The sequence below is a fragment of the Cheilinus undulatus genome, linkage group 3, assembly GCF_018320785.1.
Source record: "Cheilinus undulatus linkage group 3, ASM1832078v1, whole genome shotgun sequence".
In the NCBI taxonomy this organism is placed as follows: domain Eukaryota; kingdom Metazoa; phylum Chordata; class Actinopteri; order Labriformes; family Labridae; genus Cheilinus; species Cheilinus undulatus.
In genome coordinates this window covers 43177818-43202587 of record NC_054867.1, presented here as the reverse complement: position 1 = coordinate 43202587, position 24770 = coordinate 43177818, and the positions used below count along the sequence as shown (strand labels likewise).

Below are 24770 nucleotides of genomic sequence, written 5' to 3'. Positions count from 1 at the left end.
GCTCAGCGGGCTCCACTCAGGCTGTGGTGAAAGGTTCAATTGCATTGGTGAAGCCCCCCCACCTCAATAAACAGAAGGGCTAAAGAGGTTTGTTTATCAGGGGCCCACCTTGACATGACCTCCGTAGCACTGGGGACGGATGGCATGATTACCCACGTGTCAGTGTGGCCCTTGGAGAACAGGGGGCCGGGCTGCTCTCTGTGGCCCGTACATAGCTCCATGTATTACTACAAGGTATGTAAAACCAAAGGCATGGTGGCATCACCTTTAAGATTACACATTTGGGATTTAGCACTCTGTTAGCATATCAATATTAAACTTGGTGTCTATACCTGAAATCATTCTTGGATAGATATAACCTAAGCTCAGATTCCTTTGGAAAACCACTGCAGGTTAACACAGTATGTCCCTGTATCTACAAATAAAATCTAAGGCTTTACCGTGCACAGCAAAAGCCATATATCAACAACATCTAGAAGTGCCGCTGACTTATCTGGGTCTCAAGCTCATCTGAGATGGACTGAACTAAAGTGGCTGTGGTCCGACAAGTCAACATTTCAAATTGTTTTTGGACATAATGTCTGACTAGTCCTCCAGGCTGGAGAGGAAAAGGACCATCCAGGCTGTTATCAACCTTAGGTTCAAAAGCTGGCATCTGTGATCGTGTGGGTGTGTATTAGCACATCAGGCCCTTGGTAACTTGCACATCTTTGAAGGAACCAAAAGGACATACAGGCTTTGGGGAAACACATGCTTAAATTTAGACATCTTTTTGGAAATGCCCCTGCTTATTTCTGCAGGACCATGTAAAGGCACATTCTGAGTGAGTTACAACAGCATGGCTTCACAGTAAAACAGCTGAATTACTAGACTGGCCTGCATGCAGTCCAAACCTGTTTTTAACTGAAAATGTATGGCTAATTATAAAGCCCAAACCCAACATCAAGATAAAGTGTTATTAGAAAAAGGCAATTTAACACAGTGGTAAACATGCTCCAATCCAAACTTTTTTTGAGGATTCTGCAGGCATCAAATTTAGAATTTATGCATATTTCAAATAAAACAATTGAGTGTATAAGTTTAAACATTAAACATCTTTTCTCTATGCTGTTACATAAAAATACAGGTAGTAATGGGTGGGTTTGTAGAAGGCTATGATCTCGAAATTATTGGTCTAACCATAGACTAGAAATTCAAATCACTGCATTCTGTTTTTATAGCCATTTTTAATGGTGCTCCAACTTTTTGGTTTTGGAGTTTGAATGAGGCTCTGATCCCAATTTTACACAATTATTGGTCAAACTACAGACTAGAAATGAACAATGCTGCAACACTGTGGTTGCATGGAAGTAAATCCATGCTGTTCAGAGCTACCCCTGCTGATTGGTTGCAGCAAACAATAGGTCACTAATCCTGCCTCATCCATGTTAACAGAGAGAAAGTGTCAAAACTGAGAAGCTGAAATACAGGTCAATTTTTTCCAGGATTCTTTCGTGATAGTCAGGTATTATTATCATCAAATTACATTTAAATTTATTAACTATATTATCAAGGTAGTTATGTACCTTAGCTACATTTACTAAAGCTCACACTGCTAAAGCTAACTTCGATCCATAAAAGACAACATCTTCGGCCGTCTCTGCTTTGAACACATCCGGATGGATTTTAAAAACACAGAGGGAGATGAGGAGAGGGAGAAAGTGGCAGCAGGTCTCGCTGCTCAGCCTCTTTTGGCAACATGAGCCAGAGGCAAACTTTTCGTCTTCGTGTGTTTTGATATGCTGGCTACTTCCTCTTCTTCATTGGTGGTTTAATAGCTGTTAGCAAAAACTTACCAGCATTACTGTCACCAAGACTGCAGGTATAAACTATCACACTTGTTTTCTTTTCTTTATTCATGATTCAGATAGATTCGTCGTTTGACTACATGCACCAAGCCGTGATCCCAGAACCGTGACTGTTAGAGACAAATACAAAAACAGTTACACCCCTACCAAATACTATTACAAGGTTTACATCTGAAAAAAGTGGTCAGAGGGTTTAGATGCTCTTAAAAAACTAAATAATAAATCTTTCATTCCAATGCCTTCTTTCACTCTTTTAGTTCTTTGAATTCAGTCCCTCTTTACACTTATTTTACCTCATGTCATAATCTAAGTGTCTCAATATTGCTCAGTGTCATATTTCTTTTGGTGCTGCTCTGTCTTTTAAATCTGTAAACACTTCTAAATTGACAAGTGGCTCAGTTATTAAACGTGCACTTTTTCCTTAGTTTTGAATCGTAGTGTACAAATCTAAAACACCTTGTGTAATTACTATGATCAAGTATGGAGTTAAAGCACAGGTGAAAAACCCATTTCTGCCACTGCCTACTAAGATTCTGCCTAATACTTCTTAATGATTGAAAGGAATATTATCACAGTTCAATAACTTTATTTGTGTTGAATATTCTTCACCCTGCCCTTTATATAACAGCTGTGAGCTCATCTTCTTCCTTTGCTCATTGAGTCGTCCAGCAAAGGTCACAATAGTACATTTGAAAGTTTCCTAATATTCAAACTGACCTTTTTACTGATTTTTTTTCTTTTGGCTTTTTGCCTTTATCATGAAAGAACAGCTGAAAGAGACAGGAAACATGAGAAGAGAGAGTAGGGAAAGACATGACTCTAATACTGCCTGGACTGGAAGAACCTGCGACCAGTGCATCAAGAACTGCAACCTCTGCACATGGGTGCCCTCTCCAATACAATACTCCTGTATGAACACAATATAGACTCATTCCCAGTTAATGTCATATAATATAACCCTGTTGTATTTACTGATGAGTTAATGATTGCATTTAGTTCACCAGTTATCAATACAAGACTGTAAACGGTACAATACCATACCATGAAATAAGATTAGGTACAACACGATATGTTCTGATATGATACAGTTCAAAAAGAAGAACCGAAAAAAGAACAGAGTACTCCAGCTCTAGATACAGTATAGTACAATAATATATAATATGATATAACAGGTGACAAAATTTGACATGTCCATCATGACTTTAGTACCATGGTACAGCAATTCTGGGGTGCGTGATAGAGCAAAACATGACAAACGTATAGTTTAGTTCAGGGCCAAGGAGTCGATCGCTGCCATATAATTGAGATCAGCTGATCTCACACTAGTCCTCATCAGCTGATGGCCAGCTGATTTGCTCTAAACACGCAATTGGCTAAACGCACTCATGCTGCCATATCTAAACTGCTCTAGCCTGGCTATGCTTTTCTGCTCCCTCTACAAGTCACTTTTTGCAACCCTCCTCCACCCCAGCTCCTCCTTTATCAATGTCATTCCGTTGCCATTGATGCCTGCCCTGCTTTGGGGTTTTTGCTGCCTCTATTCCTGTCTGAGGCTTTCCTTGTAGGTACAAGAAAGGCAGGAATGTGTGCTATTCCTGCTTGATGCTTTCCACATAGGCTTGTAGAAGGACAGGGGAATCTTAGATCAGCCACACTGTTGAATTCAAATAACAGCAATAAGTGCTGATCAATACCTTCAAAAAAACATAATATCTATAACCACACATTATGTGTTTGTTGACATAGTGGTCTTGAATGAACTGATCAACAATTGAGGATTTCTTTGTGTTCTTTTACTCCCATTCTGCTGTTGACTTCTTTGGTAAATAACTGTCTTAAAACCCTTTTCATGTCATAGGAGTCATGGAGAGGTCATGCCACATGCCAAATTGCAAAAAAATCTAAACTCAGTATCTTTTTTTTGGTTTTTCAAATTAAGTATACCAACATTTGGCGAACGCAATTTGATAACAGTAACACATGAGTCGGCATGACAGAACATGCCCAGGGCTAATGCGCGACATTGCAGGCAACATATTTCTGCCCTTTTCTTGCACTGCAGCAGTTTCAGCCACCTGCTCAGCCCCATTTAAGCACTGCTGTCTCTTCAGCTTCAGCTGTTGGCGGCAGTTAAACAGCATCGAGAACATTTAAGAACATTTAAGAAACAAGTTAAGGGGTAAATGTTTGAGCATTAATTCTTCTGTTGCTTAACTTTCTACATTTAACTTTTGTAGGAGCTTTTCCAAACGTGCTGTTAAATTAAATGTCTCTGACTGAGAGTCTGTTTCTGTTACTTGTTAATACACAATAGTGAAGAATAAATGCTTCTTCAGAATTTTTGGGGTGGGAACCAGAGGGACACTGATTTAAGTCTCAGTATGGATGAACGTATGGAAATAGGTCTTAAATCTGGAGATATTCCAAAGCATCTCCAAGCCACTTCCAAGGTGCCTTTGTGCAAGGCAATGACTCCCATCTTTTTCAGTGCTCTCATGCATATGTAGCCTGCTCACTCTGACATTTCCTCAGTAGTCAATAGATCCATAGGATCCTGCTTGTGCATGTAGGTTTGTATATTCATGACATATGTGTGTGCAAAACAGAGTGGAAAAACTGCATTTAATTCCAGGGATGAATCAGAAATATCTTCTTTTTTTGTGAGGGTGAGTGCTAGCCTTGATCACAGCACCTAACCCTAGCTCTGCCTCCCCCTCCCTATCCTAGTAATCTTGGTCAAAGTTAGTACTTTATAGCTCTAAAAGGACCTGTGCACTGCAATTATCAGAACAGAACATTTCTACATCAACCAAGTTCGATCCCTACACTTAAAAAAAAATGTTTTTTTTTTACCACAGTTTTATCGATTTACCTAGCATGAAACTATGAATATCACAAATCACTCAAACCTGCAGATCTCCTGGCATCAAGCATCATCTCCAGATGAAGAAAAGTCTTTAAGAGTCTAGAGCTGAGCTAGGGCGTAACCTAAGCCACTTTAATATATAAAAGCTCCTAGTTTTATCATAAAAATGCTTTTAATTGAAAAAATGATACACAACCAAATTAACCTCATGGGGTGAGCGACCAAGTTTAAAAGAGCCTGTCATGAACAAGTGTATGCTACTAAATGGCTCTTTAATGTAAACCATGATAGCTAGCTCCTGTTTGAGATCCAGCTTCCTTTCCTCCATATCACTTCATATCACGTGACTCTATGACATTACACTAAAGCCTTCCCTGTTGAGTTCTGCTGTCCGCCATTACATTGCTTCAGCACGCATAAGGCGGGCCACACACTAGACGATTTTTAAATCTGAAATGATTTTAAAAACTAGGGAGACCACAGACATAAGGACAATTTCAAACAATCTTTCATCTTTAATCCTCTGAACTCACAAACTAGACAAGTCAGCCAGTCTGTCAGATCACTGGATACCACACACCTGCTGACCTGCAAGCAACCTCGCGTGATCATGTGACTTCAGAAAAAGACAAGCACAGATGTCTGTCGATATATCCTCTTGCTGTCCCTCCACAACAGGCTGTCTTGGCATGCATTACAGGTGCAGCAAAAATCCTAAAACAACAACAGACTCAGGGTGAAAATCCTGGCTGGAATGAAGCTACAGTTGTGTTTATCATTGTGAGCAGTGAATGTACGATTGATCGGGCTGGTGATGTTACCCCGTCTGCTCGCTGTCATTGTTGTTGTGGGTACTTCGTCAGAGGTGCTATGACCTAGAATCAATTTGGGGTCTGGGAGGATACGACGCGATTTGAGCAGTGAAATAATCATGTTGACACCAGACACATGCAGATTATTTAGACAAATAATCATTTGCGACAGGCGCCACTCGGGATACCCCCCACGATCGATGGGGGAGGTAAATCTTTCTCAAATCGGGTTTAAAATCCTGTCATGTGCGGCCGGCCTAAGGGAAGAAACCTGCGTGAGCTTAAAAAATCTTGTCTAATACCAAGATAAGTGTTCAAAATGTTTATCTGCCTTCTTGCAAGTTCTTCTAACTTGAGTTAGAAGAACTTAATTCAATTGCTTGTTAGTGTGAGAGCTGGGTCAGTAGCTTTCACACTTTTGTTAGCCTATGTCTTTACTTTTCTTTATTATCAATTTGCCATTTTTTGTCTTGTATCTAGTCCGACATGGTTTGTGCTAGAAGCTTGAAACTTGCAACAGTGCTGTGTATCATAGTGGAGATGTGCGCTTTACTTTTCTTGATGCTAGCATGTACCAGTGATTTTTTATAAAGATTTAAAATATTACAATTTTGAATTGATCTCTATGGGAGCAGATTTTAAATCATGACATCTCAAAAATTAAAAGTGTGTAAGTAATGAAATCTGAGAATGTGGTTTATGATCCAAACATGCTAAACATACTACAATACGATACCTTCAGCCCCACCATGTGACACTGAATTTAATTCTGATTATTAAGTTCTCCAGTGGCATCTTCAGAATATATTTTAGCATGCCACCTTGAGAGCCACAATGTGGCTGTGTGATCAAATACTTAAGGCGCTTATCTTAAGTGAAGAAACTGACCATAGCTTCACAGACCAGGCCTTAAAACAACCATGTTCCACCTGACAGGTGATCTGTAGGTGGTGCTCAGGGATTACAAATATTTTGGCTGCAGCTTTCAGCTAAGGCTTACTGCCTCATATCCTGGAAATGCAAATGTTATTTCGTCTCTGGCTCAAATGGTTGAGGATAATTCATGTCACCCGTGGGTGACACAGGTTAGGCCTCAAAACAAACCTTTTGACCTGTTGTCAGTGCTCAAGATGCTTTATTAAAGTTTAAGCTGTACAAAAGCAAAAAAAAGATCAGCAAACTTTTTTTTAGTGTAGGGTTTAGCAAGAGTTTTAATTGAAAGTAGAAATCTCTCCACTAAGTGCTTATGCTTTCATTTAAGTAAAACTATGTTGTGTTTATTTCACCTTTTGAAAAACCTTCTTCAACAAATTGCCTCCCTTAAAGGGCACTCTCTACATAGATGAGTTTTAAACCAGGCTACTGAAGGGCAAAATGGTAAAATTGTAAAATTTGACATTAAACTAGTAGAGCTTTTTCCTCTGCCGTTTTTAACACAACAAAACTAATGAGCACCGTCTCCCAGTTGTGTCCAACCAGTCGTGAACTGGATTTCTGTTGCCTTGCCCCACTCCCGTTCTGGTCATGTCTTTGTTTGCAGATTACACGTTGTCCTTTCTCTCCAAGCCAGTGTGTGTTGTTTGTCCTCCAGTGGAATGAGGCTCATTATCTCAATGTGAAGTCACAGTTTCTACCGATACGCTCAGGGATCAGTCCGTCCCACCATTAAGAGAAATCGCTTTGAAAGGTCCCGTCCCCTGCCGCATATACACCCATTACCACAGTAACATACAAATGCGTGCTCACTTTCTGTGCTGGTGTTACTGTTTCCATGTGAAGCTGGGCTTGCATGACTGCTCAACAGTTAAATTCTCATGTGCACATAACACACATCCTTGTAGTCCATCTTTGCTTTACTGGTGAGCTGAGAAACAGGAAAAGCTCGCTAATGATGTCAGTTTCCTCCAAAAAAGTCTGTGAATTTATCTGGAAGCAGTCAGTGAGAAATCTGCCTGAATAACTGAACACATGATGTGTTATAATTAAATGATGGAGGACTATTTACATCATCTAACATAAACTATAATGGTGTCTTGGTCAGGGTGAATAAGGTGGAAAAAAGGCTGTAAAATGGTCAAATTCCTAACTGGATGCACATACATGTAAAGGAATAATATCAGCCCTGTATATATAATTCTACTTATATTTGTTAGATTTTCATTGAAAGCCCCAAGTGTACATAAAATATCTTTTATTATCTCTACCGCTGATATCTTCTACCTCCTGCCTCCATCTTTCCTGGAAGTTAATAGCTCCATTATTCTCCAAATTAAAACATGCACACTTTTCTAGGTCGGTGTTTTTAAATGTTTTTATGGGCAATGACTACAAAAAGTAAAAAAAAAAAAAAAAAAAAAAAAAAGAATAAATTAAATCACTCTCGTATTTATCTTGAACTCTCAGCGCCTGCAGTGGAGCGGTTGATCAGCCAAAAGCAGCAGATTTTTGTTGTTCTGGGCAAGCTGCCCTTGAAAAATAACAATGAGAAACACATGCAGTTTTGTACCTATGTGGCTTCTGTGTGACGATGCTCCGGTCAGCTGTCCCCAAAGAGACACCATACAGACGGCCAGCAGCAGCGCCCTTCTGCACATGCTCTGTAAGTCCCTCTCCTGCATTCTGGAAAAAGAAGAAGGGGGAAAAAAGGGAATCATCATTGGTTGGCCATATTTACATCACACAAACACTAAGATGTGCAAGCAGGCCGGTTTGGGCTCACGCCAACAAGCTCCCACAGCTTTAGCTTGGCAGTCAGAGGTGGTCAATTAGAGTAACTCCTGAAATCACAAAGCTTGGATCTACAGAGCTTTACTTGGAGGTCTCGGCTGTGTTAGGGATAAGCCTGCTGAGGGATACACACAGGTACATGCAGCCAGGAAGTTTGGATAAGAACCATAACAACACTTATCAGCACAGACGACTATTTAGACGCAGTATCACGCCACCACAATCACTGCTTTCTACCAAAGAGGTGAAATAAATCTTTCTCTACTCTTATTTAGCATTGCATTAATGCCAGGACATCTCCAGCATACAAATACAAACTTTAAAACAGCACGTTGCCTTGAAAATACTGACCTTGGGCAAGGTAAAGTCCAAATTAATGGAACTCCCTTTGCTTATGAGCTCTGCTCAACAAAGAAGCTTTGTTTAACCTCCTAAAACCAGTGAGGGGAAAAGAATAACTTGCAGACAGAAATGTAACAGAAGTTTTGCTACAAATACTTAATTTACCGGAAAACTGCATGAGAAGAATTCAAAATAGTGATGAAGCAAACAAGCTAGCCGCCTATTAGCTAGCTACAACCGCCTGTTACAGTTACCAGACATCCCCAGTTTCCAGGGACAGTCCGTGTTTGAAGAGACCTGTCCTGTTACACTAAGGACTGATTAAAGCGACCCCCTGACATATGTCAAACTGATCTGCAGTCAAAATGTTTTCGCTATTCTGTTCGTAGCCTGGACGCTTTTTGATGAGCAGTTAATGCTGAACACTGGCATTTCCTGTGAGTAATCTAATGTTCCTTCAAAATAAAATTCAACTTCTGTTTCGCCAATTCAATGTTTTTAGTGGGAAGCTGCAACAGTAGGAACTGTTTAGTCTTCAGTAGCAATAACTTGACACAACAGCATGGCAGCTCTTTGATGGAAAATATTCTCATAAACATAAGAAGAAAAATAAAAATTCCTGGATCCAGAATTTATGGGGAAAGAAACAAAAATACACAAGTTTAGTGAAATAGTACAAGAAGAGGAAGAGTAGAAGAGTTACAAATGAACAGTTATTTATTTATTATTGGTTCTTTAGTTCCAGTGTTTAATGACTTGTTAACATAGTCTCAGAATAAGGCCTCCTTCAGAATCTTTGTCAAAATACATAAAACTTTTAGTGTCCCCATTTGGCATCGTCAGAGCATTGTGGTTTGACTCTGCCCAACTGGAGATGTCCCCAGCTTTCACTTCAGATGTCTGGCTACCTTATACTAAAAACGACATATTTTGAGCGCATATGTAAGTGCACAATATGCATTCATACTAAAAAGTACTCTCAAATTCAGTCCACTACTGGTATACTAAAAGACACCTTGCCCCCTCAATGAGCGTCACATTTGTGACATAGAAGACACAGTTAGCATGCTAGCACGTTAACCAACATTAGCATCCGCTAGCTAGCAATCCAGTTATTAGCCTCTGCAGCAGCACAATTGAACCAACACAACAACATTAATCTAATAGAGTGAAAATGGCCACCAAACTTTGAAGATAATCGCCTAATGTCTGTTTCAAACTGGCTGTTGAAATGGAAGTAGAAGAAGGAAACAGAGGTGGTTACACTGTTGTAACTTCCTGTAAATGCTAAATGGCGGTGCGTGATTTGGTACAATTCCAGCCCACTGTGATTAAGTCCTACATTTAAGTGTAGCCTACTGTCATAGAGTACACTGACAGAAGTGTGTGATTTAAGAAAGTTTAGATTTTCTCTCCCCTCAGAGCAGTTCTTTAACCTCCTTAACACCTTGAAAAACAACTAATGGACATTTATGTGATGAGAGTCTCAGAAAAAAAACGTATCATAAAATAAGAACACAAGCCAACTTCCTGCCATTTAGATAGCTAGCTTGCTGAAGCCTTTTTCAACTTCTCGTTTACTTTATATTCAGAAAATGAAGCTTTTTTTTTTTTTTTTTTTTTTGACATGCTGGATAGGTTTATAAGTACAAGGATTAGGGCCAGAGGTGAAGGAAAATAAGATTTTAAGATTTAATATTTAAGATTAAAAGAAGAAGATCAAAACTTTGATAATAAAGTAAAACCTATTTAGACTATAACAAACAGTAGATCTTTGACAGCTACACTGGTTTATGAGCTAAAGACAGTCTCTTTGTTGTTAAATTCAGTTATAAAGGGATTCTAGACGAGATCATCGATACAAAGTTGAGTATTTCGACTGCGATTTTCCTCAAAGCACACAGTGAGAGCAGAAACGCAAGCAGAATAAACAACTTTGGGGGACTGTTTTCCTTTGTAAACTGTCAGACAATGCTTTAAATTACCATGACAACATCTGAAATAACTTTTTGATGCAGGAAATATTACTATCTGAGGATGTGCAGCTGACACGAATGGTGATGCTGTTTGTGTGTGTGCGATAGAGAGCAGGAGAGAGAGAGAGAGAGAGAGAGAGAGAGAGTACGACTGTACACCCTTCACCCTCAGTGTGTGAGACTTTTTAAAAAGGAAACTGTGGATTTCTGTCACAGTCCATCCCGAATTCACTGGCAGTGTGAGCACCCAGGTCGGGCACGACCAGCAGACTGTACAGTGTGAGCACATAAATCGTGCGCGATGTTCGTGCGTCGTAAGCAATTCAGTCGACAGTCGCACAGTATGGGATGACATTCTGCCATGACTGTCGTATGGTCTGCTTGAAATCGCACAGTGTATGCCCGCCAAAGGCTTTATTCTTGACATTTTGACTTTTTCCTCAACATTTCGGCTTTATGTCAAAATGCATAGCATTATTTTTTCTTTTACATCTGACCCTCATTCTCTTCCAAAAGATATCACAGAACAAGAGGAATTAAAGAAAGAAAGAAAAACTCTCATACTCTGCTGTAACAGGAAAGAGCATGTCCCCGTCAGCATCTAGCAGTTAGTTCACCAGCTACAGCTGTGGCCAGCTTGGGAGTATTTCCTAAAAAAAATTAAATTAAAGTAAAGGACAGCTTTTAATCTTTTATTTATTCAGTGATTTGTGAAACGATGGAGAGGGTTAATTAAAAACCATTACTGGGATATTGTGTTGGATTGTTTTAAGCTTTTGTGAGAAAGCAATATGAGGATTTTTATGTGAACCTCGACTGCTTCAAGAATAAAAAATCCATTCGGTCAAGCCAAAAAAACCTTGACCAAAAATAATGGAAAAAAGGAATAACAGATCACAATTCATGTTGATAAAAAAAGTAATTTTAGTAGTGTGCTGAATTTAATGGCATTTTAAGAAGTCTGAAAAGGAGGGAACCCTGCTGTTTATTTGATGGAGGGAGAGTCCGGCTCATATGAGTCCACTAGAGTGCTGGTTCACAAGTAATCTAGCCTCAGGACCCACCACCACCTCTTTAATGAGAAATCACGACCCAAATTAAGAAAAACTTTTCAACCACTCAAGCTGTTTTAATGAAAAATTATACACTTTGGAGTGGGGCTGCTTGATTATGGAAAAATCCTAATCAAATTTAAACTGATTGATATTAAGAACATGATTATAAGGACCATGACTTGTTGATTTGACAACATTTGCACTGCATGTATTTATCAAACTTAAACACTCAAAGCCATACATGATTGTGACTGGAAAAACACAAAAATGTAATATCATGATAATGATGTAAAAAACACTTCATCTTTTAACACATGGCTTAACCTATGGACAAAAAAAGTATGACAGCATGTGGCACACTCATCATTTCATCATTATTATTTTGTTATCATAATTGTGGGAGGCCGAAATTGTATTTGAAACAGAAACTCAGTTTATTTCCCAGTATTAGTTTGGACCTTAAGCCCAGTTCAGACCAAATATTTGTGATGTACTCAGAGCATTTCATTTTGCCTGGAGCAGCTGTGTTAACAGAGCAGTCGCAGCTCTGATCAGGCCAGCTGATGGTGTAGCCTATCGTTCAGTGTGACAGATTTTCCATAGCTGGTTTTGGATGTTGCAAGCAGATAAATGCTAAATGGATATGTTGCTTTCAAAGCGTATATATATATATATATATATATATATATATATATATATATATATATATATATGACAACACATATGTGTTCAGGCCAGATTATTTCATCTGATAAAATCAAGCTATAATTTACACATCAAGCTTTTTTTTTAATTGACACTTAAGTCTGATAAAAACTCCTGTTCATCTGCTGTGAACTCAGTGAGGCCATCCAGGACACTAGCCTACATGAGTCAACCCAGACAAATCCAAGGCTGTTCATCCATGTTTTTTAGGCAAGTAACTCAGTTATAACAAGACTGAGATAGGTCTCTTCTTGGAAGACTTTCCACAAGATTTTGGTGTGTTTTTGTGGGAATTTGTGCCCATTCATTCTGTAGTGCATTTTTAAGGTCAGGCATTGATGCTGGACAAGAAAGCTCGGCTCACCACCTCCTTTCTTGTTCATCCCAAAGATGCTCTGTGGGGTTGAGGTTAGGGCTGAAGCATGAAGATTGGCCTTCACTGGAGACAAGAGGCCTAGCCCAAACCCAGGAAAACAGCCCCATATCATTATCCCTCCTCCACCAAACTTCCTAGTTGACACAATGCAGTGAGGCAGGTAACAATCTCCCGGCAGCCGCTGAACTGACTCGCTCATCTGACTTCCAAATAGAGAAGGATGATTCCTTACTCCACAGAACACGTTTCCACTGCTTCACAGTCCAGTGTCAGCATTTTACACCACTCCATCTGATGCTTGGCTTTGGACTTGGTGATGTGAGGCTTGTATGCAGCTGCTCGACCATGGAAACCTATACCACTAAGCTAATGCAAGATCACACAGATTCTGAGCTTACATTAATGCCAGTGGAAGTTCAGAACTCTATGGAATCAGCAGAATGATGGCACTTTTATGCACCATGCATCTTAGCGGTCATTGACCACCCTCTGTAATTTTACTTGGTCTACAGCTTCAAGGCTGTTGTTCCTAAACGCTTCCAATTTCTGAAAATATCACTAACAGTTGTCTGTTGAATATCCATCAGGAATGGAATTTCACAACCGTCTTACTGCAAAGATGGCATCCATCAAAGTACCATTGTGAAGTCACTGAGCTCTTCAGAGTGGCCCATTTTGCATCAGAAATGTTGGCAAATGTAGACTGCACAGCTAGGTGCTTGATTTTAGGGCAACAAGCCTGATTGAAACACCTAAATTCAATAAATAACAAATGTGGTCAAATATTTTTGCCCTTATATCGTAAATACTTCAGCCATTTACTCCATTTCCTCTGGTGATATGTAGAATCTGGTTGTTTTCTGAAGATTATAAGTTATTTACACATAATCATGGGAAAACCAGCTTTGTTATACCAACACAACACAATTAAAAAAAGGTCAAGATCCAAGAAAAACCACAAACATGTACTCTTTTAAGGCAAGATGTTGTTAAATATATAAAGTATATGTCTGGAACCTCCCTTAGGCCTGGACTCACCACTCAGAAGCACTGCACTAGAGAACGTGTGCATGAGAATGTGAGGATGCTGTGCCAGTACAGAGTGAATTAGATCCTTAAGATCCAGACTGATCCTGTGTCAGAGATAATTAATAGTTTTGAATAATTAATGAAGTTACTACTGCTGTGTGGGCCACCTAAATTAATGCACACATTACCTCTCTCACTTGATTGATCAGTCTTGCTGTTGTTATAGCTGCGGGTATTTGATTAACACTCCCTAAAAGAAAGCCATCAGCATAACCAAACTTTGTATGTAAGCTAAGGTCTTGCATTCATATGTTTTCTACTCTATTTAATGTTTTGTGGAGGAGTATTGAGACCAAAATGTGGACAAAAGTCTCATGATCTGACTTCTCCTGTGCAAGGAAAGCCTTCTAACGTACATAACACTATTTTTCATGAAGGATTAGTTTTGTGGCTTCCTGGAGCGAGATTTGTTTGAACAGCATGAGACGGAGCCTGAAAGCCAGCATCTCACGCCACAAGTGAGAGAGCTGGCAACCCTGAATAAACACACTGCAATTTATAATGCCAATTTAACTGTGCAGACAGTGAGAACAAATGAAGTCTGTTTACTTTCTCTGTCTCTTCCTCTTATTCGAGCTGTCATCCTGCTACCTGGAAGGTGAATAATGCCGTTTGTGTGCTCTGTCTTAATGTGCTCAGCTCAGTAATCTTCATGTACTTTCAGATGCCTGTTGTCCAGTAATACTCCCCATCTCTATCCGAGTGCCGAGCCAGCAATGCAATCAGCGGCTCATCTCGCTGCCAACACGAGAAGCGTCCGCTCTCGTGAGAAAGCAATTGCAAATCACAGCTCTGCTTTGAACTCTGTTCCAGTGCAGCCACTCAAATTAGTAAAATGCTCGGTTTCATGCAAACAGATCAACTCTTGCTTATCTGGCAGAGGCGCACATCTGAAGGGGATGTTTGCTGTGAGTGTCTTTGTACTGAGAGCCAGGGCTGGGTGAGATCTTAACAGGGGCTCTAATTCCGTACAGTATCAGACAGGCTGATGCAATCAGGATGTTATGAGTGCTGAGAACACAGACAAATATAGAGTGACATTTTTAAAGAGGCTGAAGCCTGGGGCACTGTGTTTCCATGCACTCAAGCACAGGGGAAAAATATCGAGATCTGAGTAAAATGTGTAAAGCTGATGCAGAAACTCTGAGAGCTTGCTGTAAAAGGCGGAGACACCTGCCAATCAAAGACTACAGAATTATAATGTATCTCAAAGCTTCAGCACATGATTTCACATGCAGAAAACCCCACCAAGAAGGCAAAAGCATGCTTCTGAGTGCCATAACATCATCAAAATGACTTACTTTTAGCAGCAGACTTGCCATAGTTATTTTAATATCTGTCTGGTATAGGTCTATTAATACTGCTATATGAAAGATTTAACTTGCCTAACATATCACCATGTGCCATCATGTGACTACTTTGTATGAATAAGGTTTAAAGGGTGTGCTTGTGACGTTCATGTAACTTTGTGTAACATGAGCGCCATCTCCTGGAGCCCCTTGCAGACTTGGGCGGTTCAGCCCATGGACAGACATTCACCCAGGTACTTTGAGATGCAGAGGCCCAACATTAGACTTTGCAATTTTCACATGATGCCAAATATTTTGTTATTCTAAGGGCACATATGGTGGCCCTGAAGGCCAACAGGATAACCCCGACTGTTGTATCATATTTGATACATACTTTTATGATACCTCTATCTAATCAATATGATCAATAAATTACTAAAAAAGCTTCTGAATACAATCTGATAAATGATAAAAAAATGCCCTCAAGAGGATTATCATTTACCAAAAACACCTAATGTATCAAATGAGATACAAAAAATATATAGCTATGTTAGATTTTATGGAAATTTGGATTTTTTGGATTTCAGCAGAAAGTTTAATTATTTCAGTTCCAAAAAAAATGACACTTTTCTGGCTATTATTCGTGTTTTCAGGCTTTAATGGGTTAATATTTCAAAAGTGCAAAATAAATTTCACAAAACACAAATACATTTCACAAAACACTAAAATATTTCACCAAAAAATTATAAATAAAATATTCGTGTTTTGTGAAATGTTTTTTTTTTTGTAAAATATATTTGTGTTTTGTGAAATGTATTTGTGTTTTGTGAAATATTTCTTGCGACCAGTCCGGGGTGTACCCCACCTCTCACCCAATGACAGCTGGGATAGGCTCCAGGCCCCCATGACCCCAAAATGGATATGAGGTGTAGATATAAACAACTCAATATCATTCATCTTATTTTAAATCTCCTAAACTTGGTTTTCTGGAATATATTTTCCAGTTAAATGGCCTAGGGTTAAATACTTCCACATTCATTCATTGAAGGATCATTTTTACCTGTACTTAACCTCAGCTGTACACACTACAGCATTATGCTTTTCTACTTAACCATTGTATCTGCAAAGGTGCTATGTCAGTGTCCCAGTGTGATAATTCACATTTCATTGAGGAAGCGTCAGAAGCCCTGCATGTAAACACACAGGAGATCCACATACTGTCACATATAGCTCTGATCTGCCCTGCCAGCTCTGACATTACACATCCCCAGCCTCTGTGTTTAACATTGCAGTCGAGGTGGAAAGGAGTGTAAATATCCTGCCTTGAACTGGCAATCTGTAAGCAACAAGAGATTTAATCCAGGCCTTGAACATCTCAGCCATTCAGCTCTGGTTTGTACGATCTGACTTCAACCTCTACAGTTTATCTGACTGAAATACAGAGAGAAAGACTGCATTGGTTTCTACTTCTCAATCCTGATGCCACACAATAACTGTCTGTATCCTTTACCTCCTTAAAGACTTTCCTCTTGTTTCTCAGTACAATTGCTCTAAAAAACTAAGTTCCAGGTTTTGCACTCTGTTGGTGCAGCATCTGAAACCCAGCAGCTTTTGGCACTATTCTGTTGGTTGCCGGCAGACGAAAGTGAGGACACACCTTCACATATTCAAAGACAGAGGACAGGGATGAATTGTTCTCCCCTCAGGTTAATTGTAACTAAATCCTTTGAAAAACTCCAATTTCACAGCAACTGCCCAGACCAGTCATACCACAGTGAATTTTAAAAAGTGCTGCTGCCATGGAATCAAATGTGCCGACTCCATAGTTCTTCAGCTTACTCTTCAAGTCAATACAAAGGAAAAGAAGGAAAACATCTTTGTGACCACTGGATGTTCTGTAGAGAAACATTTGTTTGGTAAAGTACTTTTGTATGATCAGAGCAAACGCAAAAGGATGCTGATACAAATAGGTGATGTGAGGTAAAAGAGGAAAAATGTCTTGTATAGAAATGTAGCAATGGCAAACAAATTCATGAAGCAGTTCTGCAGTGAAAGCAGAGCAGTTTACAAAGGATGTAACCAACGTAGATGTGGATGTGGACTTTAAGCTTCTTACAAAGAGTTGGCTCTGTAAACATTTGTGAGGAAGAAAAAGCACTTTACAAATGTACAGAGCCTTAAAGATCAACATTTCAAATTTTTGTAAAAGTTGTTTTTAAATCTGTTCCAAAGGTTTAGAAATCCATGTACAAAGTTGACTACAATCCCACAATTCTGCAGTCTGTGGGAATGGATTTGTAAATTGTGTTCACAGCTTAGTACTGCAAAATCCACCAACGAAAATCCATGTGCACATTTTACCAAACTGTGCTGTGAATATACAAATGAATATTATTTTTCATTGTCTTTTTTCAGAGGATCTGTTATTTGAGTAAGCTAGTGTCTAGAAAACATTAAGTGTTTTACAGGGGGATGGATGGACACTCTATTATTTCATTGCATTGTAATGCATTGAAATTAAGTTTTGCATTGATCCATTTTGGGCTGCATGTGGGTGCAGAGGTTGGCACTGTTTGTATGTTCTCCAAGTGCATGCATGGGTTCTCTCCATGCTCAACATAGACATGCTCATTAGGTTAAATGACCCTAAATTGGCCATAGGTGTGAGTGTGAGCATGCCTGGTTGTATGTCAGCCCTGCAATTGTCTGGTGACCAGTCCAGGCTGTATCCCACCTCTCACCCACTGACAGCTGGGATAGGCTCCAGCCTCAAATGGGATAAGTGGTTAGACCAGTGGTACTCAACCTTATTCTACCCAAGAGCCACATTGTCTTAAAAATAATGTGATGTGATGATCAATCTATATATAGTTGAAATGAAGCAGTGAATTAGTGGATTATTGTGTTGTTAAATGGGATGAAATAGGCCACATAAAAATGTCTGTATAGTGTCAGAAGAAAAGATATTTCACCGATAATAAGAATATGTTTTTATTTATGTAAGTTCCACCTGGACTAAAGTCTTCAAAATATCAGAACGTGCCAACGTAGAAGCTTTTCAAAGAGCTGATGAATTATGGGTGTCTGTTTAGGTATTTATATTTCATATTTAGACATTTACTGTAGTTCTGTGACTCTGTTAACTTAAAGTTATGCTTTCTTTTTTTTTCTCTCTCATTATTATTATTTTTAGCTAAAGGGGGAGGGGCCACATACTGGTCTTGAGCCTCCAAATGGCTAAAACTGGCCCTGCCTCACACCTGCAGCTCCCCCTCACAAATCGTTCTGCCCTGCCAGTTTGTTACTCTCATTTTTCTGTTTCTGCCCTTTTGACAGTATTTATCATTAGTACATTAAAGGTCAAATAAAACACCCACGTTTAGACAAGTTTTTCTCAATTTGATATTATTTTAAAATGTGATCCGTGTGTGTTTGGCTCGTTGATGATGAGTATCACAAAAATTGTCATCAAATACAGGTATGGGAGAGCATTGGCTGGAAGAGACTGAAGAAATTTGTTAAAATGAGGGCATTAGAAGCTTCAATTTGAACACAAGAGAGCACACCTCAATGAACGAACTTATTGAAGAGTTTCTCCATCCAGCAGGCATCCAACGGTAATAATATACAAGTTTTCATTTGAATTTGGCAGTTAAAGTCTGTCTTCTTTGTATGGAATTAGATTTATTGATATGACTTATTGCAATGTGTCTTTACTGTTGACAGTTTTCACCTTTATAAAAGACTTCTGGAGGATTTTTTTTTAAAGTAAGCCTTAAAAGAGCCACAACTGGTCACTGAAGAGCCACATGCAGCTCGAGAGCCACAGGTTGAGTATCACCAGGTTAAATGATGGATGAATCCATTCAGCAGCAGCAGCAGTATGTAAGCGTCATCACGCACCTGTACACAAACACAAGTTCATATTTTGACATAAGAATAAAAGTTACTATACTTCAAATTATTCGGTTAAATGCTGAAATTACTCAAGGTAATCAACCTTGCACACTGAAAGCATGTCTTTAGTACTGAGAAACACAGCACAGCCCTGATCAGAGGGCAGAGATCATGGGAGATCATGGGAGAACTGCAAGTTCATGCAGGAAAAGTATGCCAACAGCGGATTATTTTGCCTTACCGAGGTTGATTTGCTGTTCGTTTTGACATGATTCCATGATTTCATTGCCTCTACCATGGTTGAGCACATTATGAAGTTAAAGGTTAATGTCTGACTTTTCCCCATCAATGGCGCCATTGTAGCTTTCTGACCCACTGACCTCCCCATGACCTTTTGCTTGTGCTGGATGCAATGCAGTGTTGATATAGTGATGATTTATGATTGGAAGTCAGTGCACTCCGGTCATCTGGATCAATCTGCTCTGTGTGGACTGACACAAAATAGACCTGCAGTGTAACTCCAGGGTGAAGTGGCGCTGCTGGGACACGTTGGAGCCAGACCAGAGGGAGCGTTCGCTCAGAAGTGCATTTTGCCAGTGGATTGCTGATCAGCCGTTGTATGTTGAAGATAGAGGTTACACCACTAATCTGCTATTTGCTCCTCTCTTTATTTTAGTACAAATCAGGCTTGTTGCCTCATCATTTAGTGCATCCAGGTAAAGAATAGTTTTCTTTTTCAGGCATTAGCTCATAAAAAAAAAAGGCTGAAAAATGCAATTGCATCCAAAACCATCAACTGTTTTACTGTGAACAGCAGTGCAAAGCTGTTCTAGCCCACCAGGAGGCTTTTACATGAGGGTGTTACGTCATCTGAAAGCTATGAAGTGATCGCAAGATAATCTATCTGGACATTTTGCTTTTTTATTTTCACAGCTGGCTGTCATTTAAAGTAATTGTGACATCTGGCCCATAAGGATTGGACTCATAATTGATGTTATTTCTTCACAGGAAAATAATTGTAAGATATATACAGTGCTGTGCATTACCATTAAACTAGAAAACTTAAATTGAGATATGAGTTTTGATCTAGATGAAACCTACCTCCAGACATGGGGTGCGAACTAACCGTTAGGCCATCAGCGCCCCCGCTAACCTGCATTTAAAAGTAGAAAGTGCAGCATGGAGTATAATTACCATGGTTCACTTCACAGCTAGAAACCAAATTTTCACTCCCTGTTATTTCTTCTAAAACCAATACAAACCACCTCTAACTGCAGACAGCATGAAGGCCAGATGTTTCAAACACAGAAACATGGAGCGTCTAATGAGACCAGCCCAGCAGGCCCACCACCTTCACTTTATTAACTTCACTTTCACTTCTGTATCTAAGAAACACAAATGTGAGATCCACGCTCGTTTCTCGGCTTCTGTTCCATCTTATTTTTTACTTACTTGCAGTCAATGATAACAAGAAAGTGAGAAAACTAATAAATGTGCTCTGACAGCTGAACTCCAGAAATAATTGGAATTTGAGTGCATGCTGCTTGTTGAAAATGAAATGTCTACCAGCTCGTCTGAGACTGGAGATTCTGGCTCTGGGCAGCAGGACGCCAGGTTTTATTCTAAACATGATTTAAATCTACTCGAGCATCTAATTCTACAATTTCCATCTTGTGTCTGCTCGTGTTCAGGTGGCCTGTTGGAGCTGGTTAACAGGAAAATTACTCCACCTGATGGATGTGGCACTGAGAGCAGGTGGCTCATCTCAAAATGGCCTGATCAGGGTAAACCTATTAAGAGAGGGTTAGGGCGGATTTTTACACTCTGGAGATATGCACTCACATATTTAGCGTGAAGATCAGTTTGGAAGCAGTGCGCAGTTAAAGATATACTCACTGGTTTGTCCACAGCAGGCCATAACAACCTCAGCGCAGATGGTTTTTTAATAAATTACATACATTTCCTCTTTATACTAATAATTTTGAACTGTAATGTAAAAATGTGCATGTTATATCTACAGTGTTCAGTAGTGATTGGTTAACCCTGAACATACCAAAACAATTATAACATTAACAGAAGAGTTGACCAGTAGAAACTGTTAAAAGTGGCTTCCTTGATGCTAGCAAAGAGCAGGGACTAAACGCTGCTGATTTGAGAGAGACAAAGCCGCAGCCCACTTCTTTTAATCATACAGGATTTAAGACGAGCAAGACATTGATTAAAAAACATGTTAAGCAGGTAAAAATGTTAGTTCCTAATGCACTGGCTTCAAGTGACACTGGAACAAACACCCAGGAAAATAGCCTGCACCATGACATGACGTTTCTCTGCACTGTCGCCTTCAATAACTGGTCTACCAGTGTGGCTGCTAGGTTGAGCAAAATCACCCCAGCATTTTTGACTGGCTGCTAGTTTGCAGTAAAGGCATGGGCATTGGCAAACAACAGACTGTCAGAGCGCTCAGTGCTTTAATATCATTGTAGCATTAGCAGGGTAGGTATTCATTTGGGGCTCATAAGCCCTACATTTAGTCCTGCCCTCCAAAAAACTAGCTTTGTCAGTGATGAAAAACATTCTGTCTAAATCCAAAATGTGGTCACCAATAATTCTCAGTTAATCTTGCAAAGCAGACTGATTATTCAAATTCCATGTGTGTCATCAGGCACACCATCTATCTTGGATGTAGCTATAGTATAATGGCAGTTTTATCAGAACTAGACAACATTTCTTTATTAAATAAAGAGCAAAGAACAGCACTGACAGCTTAACATAATGGATAAGATGTTTCCGTTCTTCCCCCGACCTGCCTTGTCATGAGTTTTATCCACCAACAAGCTCTACTGATCGTAAACTCCAATGGCACCTTCCTGGTGAGCTTAGGTTACTACTGGAGCTACGCATGCCTATGACCTCATTCTGTCTTGTCCCTCTGATTGGCCCGTAATGAATGTGACAGACAGACCACCCTCTGAGAGTGTTTCTAAAGGTCACTTTGCCGAAAGCTTTGTATGGGAGGTTTCCTGGATGAAATTAAGTATATCCTATTGGTGTATGAAATTGTCTATCTGGCGTCTCAGGTCTTTTCACATGTTCTCAGCAACTTTATTGACTTTAAGTCATAACAAAGCTTGAGTTCTGGTCCTTTAAAATGTTTTAAGACAGCCTGAATTTTCAATAACTGCCGATTTGAATTTGTTCTAATAAATGCAGATGTGTATAGGCTATTCTTTTTTGACAGTGAAAAGATAGATAGTTTTTGTTTTTGTGTCTTATTTTGGAGAAACTCTTTTGCTAAATGTATATGCAAGGACTCAAATATTTGTATCTTCAAAAATCAAAAATGTTTTATCTGTTACACTGTCCCATGTTAATGAAAGCAAAACACATTTTTATGGTAATATTGAGATTAATCAAATGACTTTAAGAGGAAAAAAATATATCAGGATGTGAGTACTCACAGTGAACACACTGCACGACAACAACAACAGATAAAAAAACGTTCTCATCCAGCATGACTTATTTTATCCATACCTATTTCATACCATTTCGATGCAGTTAGATGAAGCTAAACTAGATATAAGATAGCCTCAGATTAACAGATTATCACACACTTTTATAGTAATCATGCAGGCCAAATTCCAAACAAAATACTAACCTACTTAAAGTGTAGCATATATACTGTTTACTACAGTTCAAAGAACATACTATATGCACACCATACTGTATAATTAACTCTGTTTAAAATATTCATAAGTTTGGATCTAGGACAAGCTGATGGTCTTTTGTCAAAAAGCGTCTAATAGCATGCAAAGACTGCAGGGTGCAAACCTCAGCCTCAAGCATTGCTCTGCATTCATCCACACCAAACATCCGTCAGCTACAGCGTGGCAAATTATGTAACGTTTCCTTCAAAACATTTTAGACCAATGAAACATCAAAACAGCTAAATGGAATAAAAACTTCACTAGCAGCTTCAGTGAATGTTTCTGACAAAAACAGGTGCTGACTGAGCTGTGCTTTTCAACACCAAATACACAAACTTTCAATGAACGAAGAACTCTGACTCTTTGTGCAGACAGAAATTCTGATTGCTTGCAATCCTCTCAGCTTTCACGGTACCTCCACAAGGTTGACATGTGTAGGTTTTAGTGAAATATCTCCATGACTACTGGGAGGTAATTCAGAATATTCATAGGGCTGCCATTGTCTTCTTTCATTAGGGTCTAACGATCCAACATTACAACGCCATATGACATCTAACACTGCTGAATTACATTTAAAAAGGCATAAATGTAAAAATAATAACTTTATTTATATAGCACTTTTAAAAACAAGGGTTTACAAAGTAGCAGCCGAACCCAACAAGAGATAAATACAACAAAACAACAACAACAACAAGAGAACACTCAGGGAAGAGAACCTAAACAAGATCAAAACCCAGACTACATGCTCAGGCCTAACAACATTATTACTGAGACATCATTAGAAATAAAAATCCGTGGAAGTCAAAAGAGCTTTGATACATTTCACATGACACTGCCAGAACTGAGACAACCTGAGACGTCATTAAAACAAAGACATCATAAGAACCCATGAGTACCCGGCCAACACAGAAACCCAACCACAAGCCTGAGACCAAGGGGACTGAGGTTTTAAAAGGCAAGTAAAAGAGAAGCAATAAGAACTAAAACCATTAAGAGAGGTAAAATTGTAAAGGAAAAATAAATGTAAGAGAATAAGTCTGAGGAAGGAAAATGCCAGAATGATACAAGCATCAAGAGGATAAAAGCAAAACTGTAAGAACTGCCTAAATAAAAACTCAAGATCATGGACATAGAAAATCAAAACAGTAAGAGAATTAAGAGATATTAAAACATGAATAAGAAGAGTAAAAGTCCTAAAAATCAGAAGTAATAAAGAATTAATAGTAACAATAGCAATGGTAAAATAGCAAAAGTAGCAGTAATGTAATAATAAAAGTGGAGATAAAAAGGTAGAACGATGATTAAAGGAATAAGAATGAGTAACTAGATGACATCACATAAAAGTCTATTAAAATGAGTTTTAAGAAGTGATCTGAAAGCAGTGACTGTTTCTACATGCCTTATCTCCTTGGGTAGGTTGTTCCAAAGTTGAGGGGTTCTGATGGAAAAGGTCCTGTCACCTTCAGTTACAAGTCTCGACTTTGGAACGACCAGGAGGTCCCCAGCCGATGATCTCAGGGTGCGGACTGGCTCATAGGGGGTTTAAAGTTCTGTTACATATATTGGAGCAAGACCCTTTAGTGCTTTAAAAGTAATGAGTAAAATCTTAAAATCAATTCTAAAAGTAACTGGAAGCCAATGTAGAGACACTAAAATGGGGGTGATGTGACGTTGTCTGTTCAAACCAGTTAGAAGCCTAGCTGCTGCATTCTGGACAAGTTAGAGGCGGGACAGAGATTTCTGGGTAATACAGGAAAGAAGTGAGTTGCAATAATCTAGGTGTGAGAAATTGAGAGCGTGGGTGACTTTTTCCATGTCTGACTGGGAGAGGATGGGTTTTAATTTGGAGATACAGCGCAAATGAAAGAAGCGTGACTGTGTGATTTTATCTGCAAAGGGGAGGTTACAATCAAATTAAACTAGATTTCTGGCTGTTGATTTGATAATTGATAAAAATGAACCAAGGCTGTCATTGATTATGTTTGAGGAATTTTGTAAATTGAAGATAATTATTTCGGATTTGCAGTTGTTTAGTTATAGAAAGTTCTGGGCCATCCAACAATTAATATCAAACAGGCAGTCTTT

The 24770-nt window shown here is 39.1% G+C and overlaps 1 protein-coding gene across 1 annotated transcript in view; it reads right to left on the bottom strand.

Moving 5' to 3' along the window:
* tafa3a (TAFA chemokine like family member 3a) overlaps positions 1-24770 on the bottom strand; it is a 223682-nt gene that overhangs the window by 74382 nt on the left and 124530 nt on the right. Inside the window, exon 2 of the mRNA XM_041783309.1 lies at positions 8032-8144. Within this exon, the coding sequence (XP_041639243.1) occupies positions 8032-8143 (112 nt within the window). The 5' untranslated portion in view covers position 8144. The remainder of the gene's footprint in view (positions 1-8031; positions 8145-24770) is intronic.